This window comes from Xenia sp. Carnegie-2017, unplaced genomic scaffold (genome assembly GCF_021976095.1).
Source record: "Xenia sp. Carnegie-2017 unplaced genomic scaffold, XeniaSp_v1 HiC_scaffold_22, whole genome shotgun sequence".
NCBI classification, from domain to species: domain Eukaryota; kingdom Metazoa; phylum Cnidaria; class Anthozoa; order Malacalcyonacea; family Xeniidae; genus Xenia; species Xenia sp. Carnegie-2017.
Window position 1 is genome coordinate 3,928,612 of NW_025813485.1, and position 17,195 is coordinate 3,945,806.

Sequence of the window (17,195 nt, forward strand, 5' to 3'; positions counted from 1 at the left end):
AATTATGAACAAACAAAATTAACACAAGATTAATTTATTTTTTACCATTCTTTAAGGGCGATCTTTTAACGTATATTCATATATATATCTATATCTAGAATGCTCTATTATAAACAATAAACATGCCTGGATTACAAATTTTCATACATATATATATTTATATATACGGTATTTGTATGAACAAGAATCAAAGGAACAAATACATTCAAGAATCCACAGAATTTTAAAAATTACTAGAGGCGAAAAAATAACTGAAAAAGTGTTAAATTGTAAATGCTAAGTGTTAGATTTATGAGAAGTACACTTTTACGCACGAGAAAAGCATTCTGCTGTTATGTGGCCTTACTTGACCGAAAGCGATGACGCTCTAAGTAGGTCAAAATTCCTTTGAAAGGCGAACGGCAAATATATTTAAAATTATACATATGAGAAAAGTAATTGTTAAACCCAAGAGGGTATATTGGTAGATTTTTGATTATAATCATTTTCATAATGATCGTCATTGTCATCTCGTTGATATTGCGCTGGAGGAGGAACTTGAGGCGTGTTCATATCTGGAGTGTCACGGTATACTACTCCACCTTCATTCTTGGAAAAAAATGCAAATCATTTTCAGAGGGCAATTTCGAACCGTACCGGCACAAATACAAAACATATATTACAATAATGTTTTTACCTTAACATTTGACGGGTTATTCTTTGTAGGACTTAACTTAACTCTAAAACCATAAAGTTGAACATCAATAACAATTCTTTGCAACCATGCATGCCAAAAAAAAAGAAAATATGCTTGTATTTCTTACTGGCAAAGGAAATTAAACTTTTAGAAAAGAAGTAAGGACAACAGACAACATCTCTTATGCTTTCTGTTTTGACATTTTAACACTGAAATCATTATTTCAATAACTTCGGTTCATTAAAAACGCTGAAAGTATTTAATGATAAACGTACCTGACATTGGACGAATCTGAAACGAAAAACAAAATAGTTAAAGAAAACAAAATTAAATGCAGAAACAGGAAAAAAAGATAAAAATTAAACGAAACGCGAGTGTTTCATTTAATGCTGTAGACGTTATTTAATTATTGGTGCATTATTTATTTGAGTCGTACAAACTTTTGCTGCTCCTTGCATATTTATACAAAAAAAATATTTCGTAAAATAAAAAGACCATAGCAAAAATGCTCTTGCCAGAGATACGTAAGTAAATATAGTGCTTACATGTATAGGGATACCAAACTGACAAATTTTAAAGCCTAACTTCTTCCTCAGAAACAAAAACAAATAACATACTAGATATTACTATCAATGTACCTTTTCTTTGTTGCCTTTTTTTCCAACAAATTAGCAGGATAAGAATAACTATTATAACAGCTAATGCACCAATCACGGACCCAACAATAACACCAGTATTGCTACTGTCACCTGATCGCTTTCCCGGAGTTTTTTGTCCTAACAAATGATTGATTAACAATATAAATGAAGGACATTTGTGACCAAACGCAAGATTAAATGAAAAATGATCCAAAGGTTTTGGCTTTAAATAAGAAGAAAAAGTAAAGACTGAAAGCATAGAAGAAAGATCTTAATTTAACAGTTTCTGTCATTTGTGACAAGTTCTTTTGCTAAGAAATATTCTCTAAGAAAGTCTTATAGGATTTCTCTATTTTTTAGGTATTTCCAATTGCGTATAAATACGTTAAACTGGAGTGAGAAACGAGAGATGTCCAAAATAGTTATGAAAGACAGCTAGAAAAACATGCAAGTAAAACATGTACTGGACTGTAAAAGTACGAACAGCATTCATATTCAATTAATTTTTCTAAAGTACAACATTTGTCTATGATGTCTATGTTTTGATCAAATAAAACCAAAATGGGACTTGGCAGACTCTAGCATATAGGTTTTAGTGCATTAAAAAAGACATCATCATTAGGTATACGCATAACACGTAACGATTTAAAGTAATATATCCAAACAAAATACATTCGTTTGTTGCTTTCATTTTGGGCTTCCTTCAATACAATTATGTAGTAATTCACAATCTTTCTGAAACCTACCTGTTACACTGCAGATCTTGGACTCTGTACTACCAACACAGTTTGAAGCAACAACACGAAACTCATAATCTTTGCTATTGCTCAAGGTCTCATTCGTTGACGGACTGTACATTGTATCAGAAGAGGTAAGAATATCGAACCAGATACCAGAAACCTCTTTTGCTTGCAAAGTGTATTTTACACTGGTCTTGGATATCGAAGGTAACCATGTGAGTTTATCAAACGCACATTGTGAGAAGACAGGCTCCCCAGGCTTATCTATTGAAATACAGATGGACAACAAGTTTACACAATAACAACTCATTTCTACTTGTCTTGCTAGAGAGTTGGCAAGTTATGTAGGTGTACGCAAAATCAAATACCTTCCACAGAAATATTTCGCTTATCACTTCCTAGTGTATTATTGGCCTCACAAATATACACTCCAAATCTCTGAAGAATAAATTCATTATTCAGACTTTCTTTATTAGGACCAGTGATACGTATTTTAGGCTTCGGATTTCCAGAGGCTTCACAGCCAAGTGAAATAGATGTTTTTAAACAGCCAAACTGCTCTGTCGTTACCGACTTTGCAATTTCTGGAGGATCTATAAATATAATTATCATAGTTTAAACTTTATATGCAACATAGAAATAGCAAAAACCACAAACATCTTACTTACATTTGACACTTAACTGCAAAACTTTTCGTGATACATAACCATTTGTTGTTTTAACTTCACAAATATACTCCCCACTATCCTTCTTTGTAATGTTCTTAAAATTGTAAAAGACGGTCATGCTACTTGTAGCACTTGTCATACTAGAATTCAGTACATTAGTTCCTTTCAATAATTCAATATTTGAAGATGGTTTTCCAACTGTAGCAGTACAGCTAAGCGTTACTTCCGTCCCTTGCACAACATTATTTTTCGCGACATTGATAACTCGAAAGTCGGTTACGTTCGATAGAACTAAGAAAAAAAAATGAAAACATATTTAGGCAGGATAAAGATATAGGTGAAGCCCCACAGTTCGTGGCCCATCTAAAATGTTATTGTTTGTAAACTACCGTAAACCTCCACCTGTAAGTTTAAGCACTTTAAGCATTTTTATCGGCTTATATTTAAAGAAGCTACTGTCCATTGACGAATGAAAACAAAATTATTCCAAAATATAAACTATATCTTTCCTTAACTTTTCACAAATCTTAAAATATCATCAAAAAACAAAATGTTATAAACACCAAAAGCGTAATATGCATTGATTGTGATCGAGCCAAACCTCGGAGTTTGTGAGAAGACAGGCTCCCCAGGCTTATCTATTGAAATACAGATGAACAACAATTTTACACAATAACAACTCCTTTCTACTTGTCTTGCTAGAGAAGTTGGCAAGTTATGTAGGTGTACGTAAAAATAGAAATAGCAAAAACCACAAACATCTTACTTACATTTGACACTTAACTGCAAAACTTTTCGTGATACATAACCATTTGTTGTTTTAACTTCACAAATATACTCCCCACTATCCTCCTTTGTAATGTTCTTAAAATTGTAAAAGACGGTCATGCTACTTGTAGCACTTGTCATACTAGAATTCAGTACATTAGTTCCTTTCAATAATTCAATATTTGAAGATGGTTTTCCAACTGTAGCAGTACAGCTAAGCGTTACTTCCGTCCCTTGCACAACAACATTTTGCGCGACATTGATAACTCGAAAGTCGGTTACGTTCGATAGAACTAAGAAAAAAAAATGAAAACATATTTAAGCAAGATAAAGATATAGGTGAAGCCCAACAGTTCGTGGCCCATCTAAAATGTTATTGTTTGTAAACTACCGTAAACCTCCACCTGTAAGTTTAAGCACTTTTTTATCGGCTTATATTTAAAGAAGCTAACTGTCCATTGACGAATGAAAACAAAATTATTCAAAATATAAACTATATCTTTCCTTAACTTTTCACAAATTTCAAAATATCATCAAAAAACAAAAAGTTACAAACACCAAAAGCGTAATATGCGTGGATTGTGATCGAGCCAAACCTCGGAGTTTGAATAAGAATCCATACATATTATAATCAAACAAACAACATGATTCTACAACTCTTTATCAAGTTTAAATAGAAAAACTCATGACTTGATCATGAAAATAAACAAATAAGAAGGGATAATTTGATGGTTTTGAATTTTACCTATTGCTATGATCGTAACTTTATGGGCTATTGATACAGCTCCTTGAATTGAACATTCAATATCTCCTTCATCTTGCTTAGTAAAATCTCTTATAGACAATGTTGCATCTTTACTTCCGGTTCTTATGACGTCTCCAATAAAATTGACTCTACCAGAAAACTGATTTCGTGGAATTGGAGCGTTCGAGGGTGAGCCTAGAGCATTAAGACGGTATATTACAATTTCAGGATTTGTGCCCATATATTTCCATGTTGTAATAAATGAACCGCCGACATTGTAAGTAAAAATCCATGGAATAGTGATATTAGTAAACTGCCTTCTGTAAAATTCTGCACCAGATTCGAATTGCTGACCAGAGACTAAAAACAAAAAATAAAGAGAAAAAAATTATTCCAGGAGAATCGACAAAAATTCACCTAAGTAAACGTGCTTTTTAATGTTGTATCTAATTCAAGCAAGTTTTCCCCACAAGGAATGTATCGTAAGCCCCAGGAAAGGTGTGTTGTGACGTTTGCAAGATGCAACCACCACTGGGCAGCCACTTGAAGAAAGCACCATATTTTGCATGAGACAGAACCTTTTCGTTTGAGTTTTTGACTTTCATGTTACAATCCCGTCAACTAATTTCATAATTCCTGCGTACAAGTGATCAATTTTAGTACAAAATACAGCCTTCCTCCCACTTTAACGGTTCCAGGAGCGAAAGAAATACGAATTCAACATGTTTGATTTTTGTTACGATATTTATTATTTTTTCAACAAATATAAACCTACGCTTTAAAAATTTTTTATCAAAAATGGGGAAGAATTTTTCGGTTCTGAACTGAGAACAAAATCATGAGCATCATCCCAAACATTTCCTTAAAATTCTTGAAATACTTAAGTCTTATTTAAAGTTCTCCAAAGTCTTATGAAAGTTTGTGTAGCAAAAAAACTTTAAATTCGTTGACATCCTGTTTTAAACGATAGCAAGAATATAAATTTTACCAAAACAGGCCTGTTGCATGCTAAGATGGATAGCAGATTAGAAAGATTAAATTTTAAGCAAATACTTTTCCACTTCAACATAATTAGCTCAGATCGAGCAATAAACTGAACGAGGACCATTTTCTACACAACTCATTTGAAGAAGCCTGCTGAGTTTGCCGACAACAAGCGGGTGTGCGTCAGAGTAAATGAATCGTTCATGTTGAAAAACTCAAAACATTAAAACAAATGCATCGGATACTTTTGATTTTTTTGATTAGACGCACGAAATGTCGACAAAACAATTGTCACAGTGAATATCAAACATTGTATTAGAAAACATGTGATAAAACAAGGCTTATTTCAGCATCTCTTAAAAACCAGTCAAACGCTCATTTCGATCATTGAGCATCTTGTACAAACAGCCCAATATATTTGCAAGGTGGCGGTAATACATTAATTATTGCATTCCTTGTTCAAATTTCTTTAAAAATTGGTAAAAATCGGATATAAATATGATGCTGGTACAAAATTTACCATCTCAACATAATTCTCGTTCATACTCATAATAACGATAATTTTGCTATCACTAACTTCGAGATTTACGAATACTCAACGCAAAATACAAATGAAACTCGCTTGTTAAATGTTGACTTGTTGATAGTGGATGCACTAATTTGGTAGATGTTCAGGCTTGTCTTGAACAAGATGTCCATCATTCAAACGATAAAACAATCATTAAGAATATAAACAATCCAAGCTATACACGATTGCAACAAGTCGTCCGAACACGCGTAGTTTGCATGAATTAGTTGTTATAAGATGCTTTCAGTGTTTTTATAAGTAGTATGAATTGTATCCACTATAACTCTGTAGTTTTCCTCGACACGTTATCTTCGGGAAGGGGGGGAAACTCATAAAGCTGTCTACTCTACCCTTTTAAAAACAAAAGCTGTTAAAGACGGCAAAGGAAGTGTTCAATTTTACATATAAACGCGTTGCCACACGCATAACAAAATGAAACACATTGTGAGCAATATATTGTATGAGGCCAGTGGGGGCTTTATTGTAGAAAACGTAAGATACTTATATTAAAAAACATTTTTACGTTACCAGGGCAAAATGATTCAAGTATAAGGACACAGTTTTCTAAATGCTTGAGAAGAAGTATTCGCTCGTACATTCAAGGACTCAGTACGACTTTATATGTGTAACTTGACAAACTTATAGTGAACACGATGTGATGTATAAACACAAATATGAAAGAGAAGAATTAACAAGATTAACCTAAATATACCCAAAGAATAACATATAATGACGACGAAATGTATTATACCATGTATAAAGTACTTGCCCAATAATATCTTAAGTACGTTAAAGAGAAGATACACAATTTTGGCAATCGATACCTGAATCAAGAAAAACGACAAGAGAAAACAGCACAACGGATGAAATCATTGCTTTCGCAGAAAAAGAAACAGAACAAGAACAAATACAGTAATATTTCCAATAGTCCAACAATGTTAATTACGGTGGCCCACAAGTACAAGCACACCTACAAATAACAGCATACGCGCACAAATTCGAGGATGCACACTTACAAATAACAGCATACGCGCACAAATTCGAGGATGCACACTTACAAAAACAGCATACGCGCACAAATTCGAGAGTGGCCCACAAGTACAAGCACACTTACAAATAACAGCATACGCGCACAAATAAATATTCACATTCATGGCTTATTACATGACGTTTCGTAAAATCGGGCTCCAAAAACCGAAAAGATTGCCGGCGAGAAATATTTCATGATTCACATGTTCACAATAGCAATAAGTCAATAACCCAACGATGTTTTGTCCACATTGTGGAAAAGAAAAGGATGAAAATGCAAATTTTTGCGAGAACTGTGGTGCAAGTGTATCAGAAATTAAACCTTCGGCCTCTAGTCAACAACCGTTAACTTTCGAAGAGTACATAAAGAAGAACGCAGTCGCCAATCCTTGCACTGATCGTGGCGATCAACTAGAAAATTCCCACCGCGCTGGTAGTTCGTCTACCTTTCAAACTATTAGAAAAAGGAAGTCAAATGAACGATTAAGTCAAATAAAAAAAAAGGAGAAGAAAGATGAAGTAGTGAAGGTATGTGTATTCAATGTTATGATTATGCCAATTATACAAATTTGGTTAATGAAACTCAATTTTGTGTTGTAGATAAAGATTGGAATAATTGAACTCGACGGTAAAAGACTTAAAATAAGAAGATCTTCTTTACTTCCTGTTGATGTTCGAAAATCAGATACATTAGTTCCTGTAAAGAATGCCGGAGTTCAGAAACAGCTTGCCCACAACAGACATCTCAGAGATCATAATGAAACTGAGTGGCTTTTACTTTACCCTGATATGGATATCGTGGGAAATATTCCAGGAAGCAGTGAAAAATTCTCTGTGGAAAAATATAAAAATGAACTTGGACGTCCATACAGTCGAGTAAATTTGTACATTTGCAAAATGCTTGATTTTGAAGGTAAACACTGAGTTCAAAATAATTCCGGTATTTTTTGCATTTAGACTGCTGGAGTGAGCATTAGGGGCATTGCACAAGACAAACACTGGCTGTATTGAAAACTGATATGTCATGCAATAAATAATCAAAAAGCAGTCACATTTTATTGAAGCAACATTTCTGAGCTTCCCAGAGTTGAATGGGCCTATTGACTGTATTTTACTGGTGAATAAAGGTTCACTACTGGGGCAAGCACAGAGCAAAATGCGAAAAATGCCCTAGTACATAAAAGTTAAAAAATGCCTTAGAATAATTATGTTGCAACTAACATTAAACCTTCAAAAGAATTTGTTTGTAGGGTTAGTAATTATGTTATATTCTAAATTTAGTTGCCAATGATTTGACTGAAGACCTCGAGGAAACGGTTGTTCCAGATACTGCTGATGTTTTTGAAGATAATTCTGTGCAAGAAAATTCTTCACAAACTATATGTGAACTGGGAAATTCTCAACAAGTCAATGCAACACCAGATAATTTTGTGGAAGTTAATCATGCTCATACCAATGCTGTTCCAGCTAGTCTTGCAAAAGCTAGTCTAGTGGAGGCAAGCCATGTTCAAACAAATCCTGTTCCAAGCAATGTTGTTAATGTTGATAATAGTTGTGTGGAAGCTGTTTCCTTTCAGGTTGATTCATTTTCAGTTGAGCAAATCATTATGGAACCAGGTGAAATGCCTGCTCAAATTTTTCAGGATGCAGGTATAACTAATGATTTGTTACATATGTATCCTATACATTTTGTATATTTGATTGTTTTTGTATTTTAAATTTATTTTTTAGATGTAACTGAATCCCTACTAGATAATATTGAACCAGAGCCAAATCTTGTACAACCAGCTCAAGTTAATCTACCCAAGGAACAATTGCATGTGCTAGATCTGCTAATCCATCGCACAACCCTTTTGAAAGACATGATAACAGAATTTTATAATCCAAATGTATTGAAATCTACTATATTTTTTAAAGTAGTTGATGCAAGAGGTATGTTTGAGGAGGGAGAAGGAAGAGGTGTTGCACGTGATCTTCTTACAGAGTTTTGGCACCTTTTTTATCAGTCATTATCTATTGGAGCATCTACCAAGGTGCCAGCCATTCGTCATGATTATCGAAAGCTGGAATGGGAGGCAGTGGCTAGAATCATGTTGTATGGCTACTGCAAAGAAGGAGTGTTCCCCATTACATTGTGTTCAGCTTTTGTTGCATGTACTCTCCATGGTGAAGACAGTGTTTCTTGTGAAGTGCTGTTAAACTCTTTCATGGAGTATATGGCTGAAGACGAGAGAAAGTGGTTGATAACTTAATGAAAAATCGATCACAGATATGTAAAAATGAAGACTTACTTGAAGTTTTAGAAAGCTACAAGTGCTATCTCAATCCCACAGAAGAAAATATTGAAGATATATTATGCCAATTAGCTCACCAAGAACTTATCCAAAGACCGCGGTACGTTTCCAATTGTTGGGCAACAATATTGCAATCATTGAAAAGTCATCCTGCGTTTCAAGATGTTGCAAGCATTCTTTGCTTTTACCAAGAAAGAAAACCCACGTCCAAAAAGGTTTTAAAAATTCTAGATGCCTCCCCCGAAAATGAGGCACAACGAAATGCATTTGATCATTTGGTGCGCTATATAAAGTCTCTAGGTGGCAACGTAACCGCGTTCCTTCAATTTACCACAGGTTCTGATATTTTAGAAGGTCAAAAGTTAAAAGTGTCATTTACAGAACTTAATGGTTTACAACGTCGTCCTGTAGCACACACATGTGGACCATTGCTAGAGATTCCCAGCACTTATCAATTTTATAATGAACTTGTAGAGGAGTTTTCGTCGATCCTAAGAGAAAAAGTGCCTGGTCGTTTGACATTGTATGAAAGTTCTATCACATGTTTTAGCACACTATTATGACATATTATATTGTGTTTTACATTGTAGAAACACTTTTTTTAGTTCACTTTTGTTAAAAAAGATTTTATGGACAATGATGTGGTGTCATATGAAGATGGAGGTTATGGACCTTCCCTGAATATGAAATTATCTTATTTCTTTATAAGATTACCATATACGTTATCGTTTTGAGTTATTAATGTTAAATATGTTTTGTTCATTGCTATTTGCTTTAAGCTGCTTCTAGAAGTCTTTCATATGCCATTAAAGCTTCTCTCCATGTCTGGATCTGTCCTATTCGTAACACACCAGCACTATACGAGAAGTATTTTTGATATGTAGAGACCTTTTCTGTCGACACATTAACTGAATTGTAAATCTCTATAAGATCTTCGTCGTCATATTGTTTCTGAAAATCTTCAGCTCCAACTGCTTCAGGTAGAAGGTAAAGCTGATCAGGGATCCCCGCATGAGTGTAAAACCTGAATTTGCGTACATAGTGACTGTTCCACGATTCCTTGATTTGGTCAAGTCCTTTTTTTAAGACAGGACTAAAGCAATACCATAGGCACTCAAGTTGAAGTACGTTGCTTGTGTCTAAACCCCTTTAGCTATCAAATCCTTAAAAAAATTCATCCACCACGAGGCCCACGAGCGACGTAACATGGCCCACCATGCTTCTATTCGCTGATTGCTGTGTGGTGATCCATATTGATGAGCATTGACGTCAGAATGTGTGTCCGTACCATCTCGGCGTAAGAAACACTGGGCTGATGCCATAATCCCATTTTCTGTTCCCCTATCTGTTCTAAGAATTTTAGGACAGAGTTGCATATTAGATATGCAGTCGTAAAATAGCCTGCCCACTACGCGGGGATCATTATTTGAAGGAACTATATTTAACCACAGTATTTTCCTGCTAAATCCATCTATACACCCATGGATGGGGAAACCATACGGTTTAAGTTTGTCGTAACCATCGGCATGCCAGCAATAATTTGGCCCCGGATTCATGTAAGCTCTTCTACGAAGACGGTTAGCCCGTCTCCATTTCGATCCCTCTGGATCCACTTCTCGAAGGGTGGTTTGAGCAACCAAACGAGGAACTTGCAAGCCATATTTTGACTGCAATCGTCTCCACATGGCTCTATAGCCCAACAATTTACCACTTCCATCTAGTTCTCGAACAATGCATCTTCTTACGTGGTCTTTATCAACGGTATTTCCACGTCGGTGCAATCCATAAAGCTTAAGCTTATTCAGCAAAGTACTTCTGGAGATGCGAATTCCATGATATTTTTGTAATAGCTGTAGGATTGTATCATACGTGTAGTTTTTAGTAAAATAGTTGCGAATGATATCTTCCATAAGTCATTAAGTCATTGTTTTTGTAATCGTCCACAAACTATAATACTAATTGTAATAGCCTGAATGATGATTTACAATCGACTACAAAAATATATTCATACATAGTTGAACACAACGTACTCAATGTACAAAAACATACAATTTACAAATGATGTCAACTCAGGGACGTCATTGTGTCGCACTGCTGTGTCGTCATGACTTTCATCAATCCAAGAAAATAGGTACGCCGTGCGTAAATGTTGCATGCCAAGGTTATACAACGCGTGCGCTAATCGGTCTATTCTATAAGTGAGTTTGCTTTATCCTGTGCAAACCAATCTATTGAAACCAATGTTATGAACTCAACATGAAGCAAAAGCTCGAATAATTTGCTTCCTTGCAGGATGATTAAGCTCAAAACTGAAATACATCGTAAAGCATCCTCATAATTAAAAAATTTTTCTCACTCAAAACATCGTCGATATGCCTATATTACACTACAAATCCAGTGACGCACGTCTCTTCCACTCTAAAGGTTGTAAAAAAGGGTTGAAAATTTTGCACATCTTCAAATTGCTTTTGGAGGAGGGGGGACAATAAAAGAAATCCACAAATCTTAAAAGGTTAAAAAAGGGGGAAATTCCGCATGGCAAAATTGTGACTTGTTTACAGGCCAAAAACTCAATAATTTTTAAGGGGACAGTGCCCAGAGAGCACTCCTGGTTGTGCCACCCCAAATTATGAACAAACAAAATTAACACAAGATTGATTTATTTTTTACCATTCTTTAAGGGCGATTTTTAACGTATATTCATATATATATCTATATCTAGAATGCTCTATTATAAACAATAAACATGCCTGGATTACAAATTTTCATACATATATATATTTATATATACGGTATTTGTATGAACAAGAATCAAAGGAACAAATACATTCAAGAATCCACAGAATTTTAAAAATTACTAGAGGCGAAAAAATAACTGAAATGTGTTAAATTGTAAATGCTAAGTGTTAGATTTATGAGAAGTACACTTTTACGTACGAGAAAAGCATTCTGCTGTTATGTGGCCTTACTTGACCGAAAGCGATGACGCTCTAAGTAGGACAAAATTCCTTTGAAAGGCGAACGGCAAATAAATTTAAAATTATACATATGAGAAAAGTAATTGTTAAACCCAAGAGGGTATATTGGTGGATTTTTGATTATAATCATTTTCATAATGATCGTCATTGTCATCTCGTTGATATTGCGCTGGAGGAGGAACTTGAGGCGTGTTCATATCTGGAGTGTCACGGTATACTACTCCACCTTCATTCTTGGAAAAAAATGCAAATCATTTTCAGAGGGCAATTTCGAACCGTACCGGCACAAATACAAAACATATATTACAATAATGTTTTACCTTAACATTTGACGGTTATTCTTTGTAGGACTTAACTTAACTCTAAAACCATAAAGTTGAACATCAATAACAATTCTTTGCAACCATGCATGCCAAAAAAAAGAAAATATGCTTGTATTTCTTACTGGCAAAGGAAATTAAACTTTTAAAAAAGAAGTAAGGACAACAGACAACATCTCTTATGCTTTCTGTTTTGACATTTTAACACTGAAATCATTATTTCAATAACTTCGGTTCATTAAAAACGCTGAAAGTATTTAATGATAAACGTACCTGACATTGGACGAATCTGAAACGAAAAACAAAATAGTTAAAGAAAACAAAATTAAATGCAGAAACAGGAAAAAAAGATAAAAATTAAACGAAACGCGAGTGTTTCATTTAATGCTGTAGACGTTATTTAATTATTGGTGCATTATTTATTTGAGTCGTAGAAACTTTTGCTGCTCCTTGCATATTTATACAAAAAATATTTCGTGAAATAAAAATACCATAGCAAAAATGCTCTTGCCAGAGATACGTAAGTAAATATAGTGCTTACATGTATAGGGATACCAAACTGACAAATTTTAAAGCCTAACTAGTTCCAAAGAAACAACAAAAACAAATAACATACTAGATATTACTATCAATGTACCTTTTCTTTGTTGCCTTTTTTTCCAACAAATTAGCAGGATAAGAATAACTATTATAACAGCTAATGCACCAATCACGGACCCAACAATAACACCAGTATTGCTACTGTCACCTGATCGCTTTCCCGGAGTTTTTTGTCCTAACAAATGATTGATTAACAATATAAATGAAGGGCATTTGTGACCAAACGCAAGATTAAATGAAAAATGATCCAAAGGTTTTGGCTTTAAATAAGAAGAAAAAGTAAAGACTGAAAGCATAGAAGAAAGATCTTAATTTAACAGTTTCTGTCATTTGTGACAAGTTCTTTTGCTAAGAAATATTCTCTAAGAAAGTCTTGTAGGATTTCTCTATTTTTAGGTATTTCCAATTGCGTATAAATACGTTAAACTGGAGTGAGAAACGAGAGATCATTGTGAACGGTGGTGTTAGATGTCCAAAATAGTTATGAAAGACAGCTAGAAAAACATGCAAGTAAAACATGTACTGGACTGTAAAAGTACGAACAGCATTCATATTCAATTAATTTTTCTAAAGTACAACATTTGTCTATGATGTCTATGTTTTGATCAAATAAAACCAAAATGGGACTTGGCAGACTCTAGCATATAGGTTTTATTGCATTAAAAAAGACATCATCATTAGGTATACGCATAACACGTAACGATTTAAAGTAATATATCCCAACAAAATACATTCGTTTGTTGCTTTCATTTTGGGCTTCCTTCAATACAATTATGTAGTAATTCACAATCTTTCTGAAACCTACCTGTTACACTGCAGATCTTGGACTCTGTACTACCAACACAGTTTGAAGCAACAACACGAAACTCATAATCTTTGCTATTGCTCAAGGTCTCATTCGTTGACGGACTGTACATTGTATCAGAAGAGGTAAGAATATCGAACCAGATACCAGAAACCTCTTTTGCTTGCAGAGTGTATTTTACACTGGTCTTGGATATCGAAGGTAACCATGTGAGTTTATCAAACGCACATTGTGAGAAGACAGGCTCCCCAGGCTTATCTATTGAAATACAGATGGACAACAAGTTTACACAATAACAACTCATTTCTACTTGTCTTGCTAGAGAAGTTGGCAAGTTATGTAGGTGTACGTAAAAATCAAATACCTTCCGCGAGGGAAACAGAGATATTTCGCTTATCACTTCCTAGTGTATTATTGGCCTCACAAATATACACTCCAAATCTCTGAAGAATAAATTCATTATTCAGACTTTCTTTATTAGGACCAGTAATACGTATTTTAGGCTTCGGATTTCCAGAGGCTTCACAGCCAAGTGAAATAGATGTTTTTAAACAGCCAAACTGCTCTGTCGTTACCGACTTTGCAATTTCTGGAGGATCTATAAATATAATTATCATAGTTTAAACTTTATATGCAACAAAGAAATAGCAAAAACCACAAACATCTTACTTACATTTGACACTTAACTGCAAAACTTTTCGTGATACATAACCATTTGTTGTTTTAACTTCACAAATATACTCCCCACTATCCTTCTTTGTAATGTTCTTAAAATTGTAAAAGACGGTCATGCTACTTGTAGCACTTGTCATACTAGAATTCAGTACATTAGTTCCTTTCAATAATTCAATATTTGAAGATGGTTTTCCAACTGTAGCAGTACAGCTAAGCGTTACTTCCGTCCCTTGCACCACATCATTTTTCGCGACATTGATAACTCGAAAGTTTGTTACGTTCGATAGAACTAAGAAAAAAAAGACAAAAAATGAAAACATATTTAGGCAAGATAAAGATATAGGTGAAGCCTCACAGTTTGTGACCCATCTAAAATGTTGTTTGTAAACTACCGTAAACCTCCACCTGTAAGTTTAAGCACTTTTTTATTGGCTTATATTTAAAGAAGCTAACTCGTCCATTGACGAATGAAAACAAAATTATTCCAAAATATAAACTATATCTTTCCTTAACTTTTCACAAATCTTAAAATATCATCAAAAAACAAAATGTTATAAACACCAAAAGCGTAATATGCATTGTTAAAAAACACTTGAGAAAAACGACGATTTTTTTGAGAGCAAACATGTTTCGACGTTATTAGAATGCCATCTTCAGTATGCCATAATGTCGAAACATGTTTGAAAAAAGAAAATCTAATTAGAAATTATGGTAATATGCATTGATTGTGATCGAGCCAAACCTCGGAGTTTGAATAAGAATCCATACATATTAGAACCAAACAAACAACATGATTCTACAACTCTTTATCAAGTTTCAATAGAAAAGTTCATGACTTCATCTTGAAAATAAACAAATAAGAAGGGATAATTTGATGGTTTTGAATTTTACCTATTGCTACGATCGTAACTTTATGGGCTATTGATACAGCTCCTTGTATTGAACATTCAAAATCTCCTTCATCTTGCTTAGTAAAATCTTTTATAGACAATGTTGCATCTTTACTTCCGTTTCTTATGACGTCTCCAATAAAATTGACTCTACCAGAAAACTGATTTCGTGGAATTGGATCGTTCAAGGGAAGACCCTTATCAGTAAGACGGTATATTACAATTTCAGGACTTGTGCCCATATATTTCCATGTTGTAATAAATGAACCGTCGCCATTGTAAGTAAAAATCCATGGAATAGTGATATTAGTAAACTGCCTTCTGTAAAATTTTGTACCAGATTCGAATTGCTGACCAGAGACTAAAAACAAAAAATAAAGAGAAAAAAATTATTCCAGGAGAATCGACAAAAATTCACCTAAGTAAACGTGCTTTTTAATGTTGTATCTAATTCAAGCAAGTTTTCCCCACATTGGTATTGAACAAGGAATGTATCGTAAGCCCCAGGAAAGATGTGTTGTGACGTTTGCAAGATGCAACCACCACTGGCAGCCACTTGAAGAAAGCACCATATTTTGCATGAGACAGAACCTTTTCGTTTGAGTTTTTGACTTTCATGTTACAATCCCGTCAACTAATTTCATAATTCCTGCGTACAAGTGATCAATTTTAGTACAAAATACAGCCTTCCTCCCACTTTAACGGTTCCAGGAGCGAAAGAAATACGAATTCAACATGTTTGATTTTTGTTACGATATTTATTATTTTGTCAACAAATATAAACCTACGCTTTAAAATTTTTTTATCAAAAATGGGGAAGAATTTTTCGGTTCTGAACTGAGAACAAAATTATGAGCATCATCCCTAACATTTCCTTAAAATTCTTGAAATACTTAAGTCTTATTTATGTAAAAGAAACAGAGTTGTTCAAAAAGTTCTCCAAAGTCTTATGAAAGTTTTTGTAGCAAAAAAAACTTTAAATTCGTTTACATCTGTTTTAAACGATAGCAAGAATATAAATTTTACCAAAACAGGCCAGTTGCATGCTAAGATGGATAGCAGATTAGAAAGATCAAATTTTAAGCCAATACTTTTCCACTTCAACATAATTAGCTCAGATCGAGCAATAAACTGAACGAAGACCCTTTTCTACACAACTCATTTGAAGAAGACTGCTGAGTTTGCCGACAACAAGCGGGTGTGCATCAGAGTAAATGCATCGTTCATGTTGAAAAACTCAAAACATTAAAACAAATGCATCGGATACTTTTGATTTTTTTGATTAGACGCACGAAATGTCGACAAAACAATTGTCATAGTGAATATCAAACATTGCATTAGAAAAACATGTGATAAAACAAGGCTTATTTCAGCATCTCTTGAAAACCAGTCAAACGCTCATTTCGATCATTGAGCATCTTGTACAAACAACCCAATATATTTGCAAAGTGGCGGTAATACATTAATTATTGCATTCCTTGTTCAAATTTCTTTAAAAATTGGTAAAAATCGTATATAAACATGATGCTGGTACAAAATTTGCCATCTCAACATAATAGTCGTTCACACTCATAACAACGATAATTTTGCTATCACTAACTTCGAGATTTACGAATGCTCAACGCAAAATACAAATGAAACTCGCTTGTTAAATGTTCACTTGTTGATAGTGGATACACTAATTTGGTAGATGTTCACGCTTGTCTTGAACAAGATGTCCATCATTCAAACGATAAAACAATCATTAAGAATATAAACAATCCAAGCTATACACGATAGCAACAAGTCGTCCAAACACGCGTAGTTTGCATGAATTA

The 17,195-nt window shown here is 34.1% G+C and overlaps 1 protein-coding gene across 5 annotated transcripts in view; it reads right to left on the bottom strand.

Annotated features, from left to right (window-relative positions):
* Positions 1 to 131: 131 nt before the first annotated feature.
* Positions 132 to 17,195, bottom strand: part of LOC124445905 (contactin-2-like) — a 43,146-nt gene continuing 26,082 nt past the window's right edge. For 2 of the 5 annotated variants that reach the window (XM_046996692.1, XM_046996691.1), the window contains exons 2-10: positions 15,380 to 15,739; positions 14,487 to 14,777; positions 3,493 to 3,783; positions 2,723 to 3,013; positions 2,061 to 2,318; positions 1,315 to 1,452; positions 952 to 967; positions 677 to 719; positions 132 to 588 (exon numbers count right to left, since the gene is read on the bottom strand). In XM_046996692.1, coding sequence (XP_046852648.1) covers positions 442 to 588; positions 677 to 719; positions 952 to 967; positions 1,315 to 1,452; positions 2,061 to 2,318; positions 2,723 to 3,013; positions 3,493 to 3,783; positions 14,487 to 14,777; positions 15,380 to 15,739 — 1,835 coding nt within the window. In that variant the 3' untranslated portion in view covers positions 132 to 441. Of the gene's footprint in view, positions 589 to 676; positions 720 to 951; positions 968 to 1,314; positions 1,453 to 2,060; positions 2,319 to 2,722; positions 3,014 to 3,492; positions 3,784 to 4,235; positions 4,596 to 6,611; positions 6,746 to 11,756; positions 12,322 to 12,408; positions 12,451 to 12,681; positions 12,698 to 13,045; positions 13,184 to 13,813; positions 14,072 to 14,177; positions 14,412 to 14,486; positions 14,778 to 15,379; positions 15,740 to 17,195 lie in introns of those variants that run through there. The other 3 variants (XM_046996693.1, XM_046996694.1, XM_046996695.1) reach the window with 3 other exon arrangements.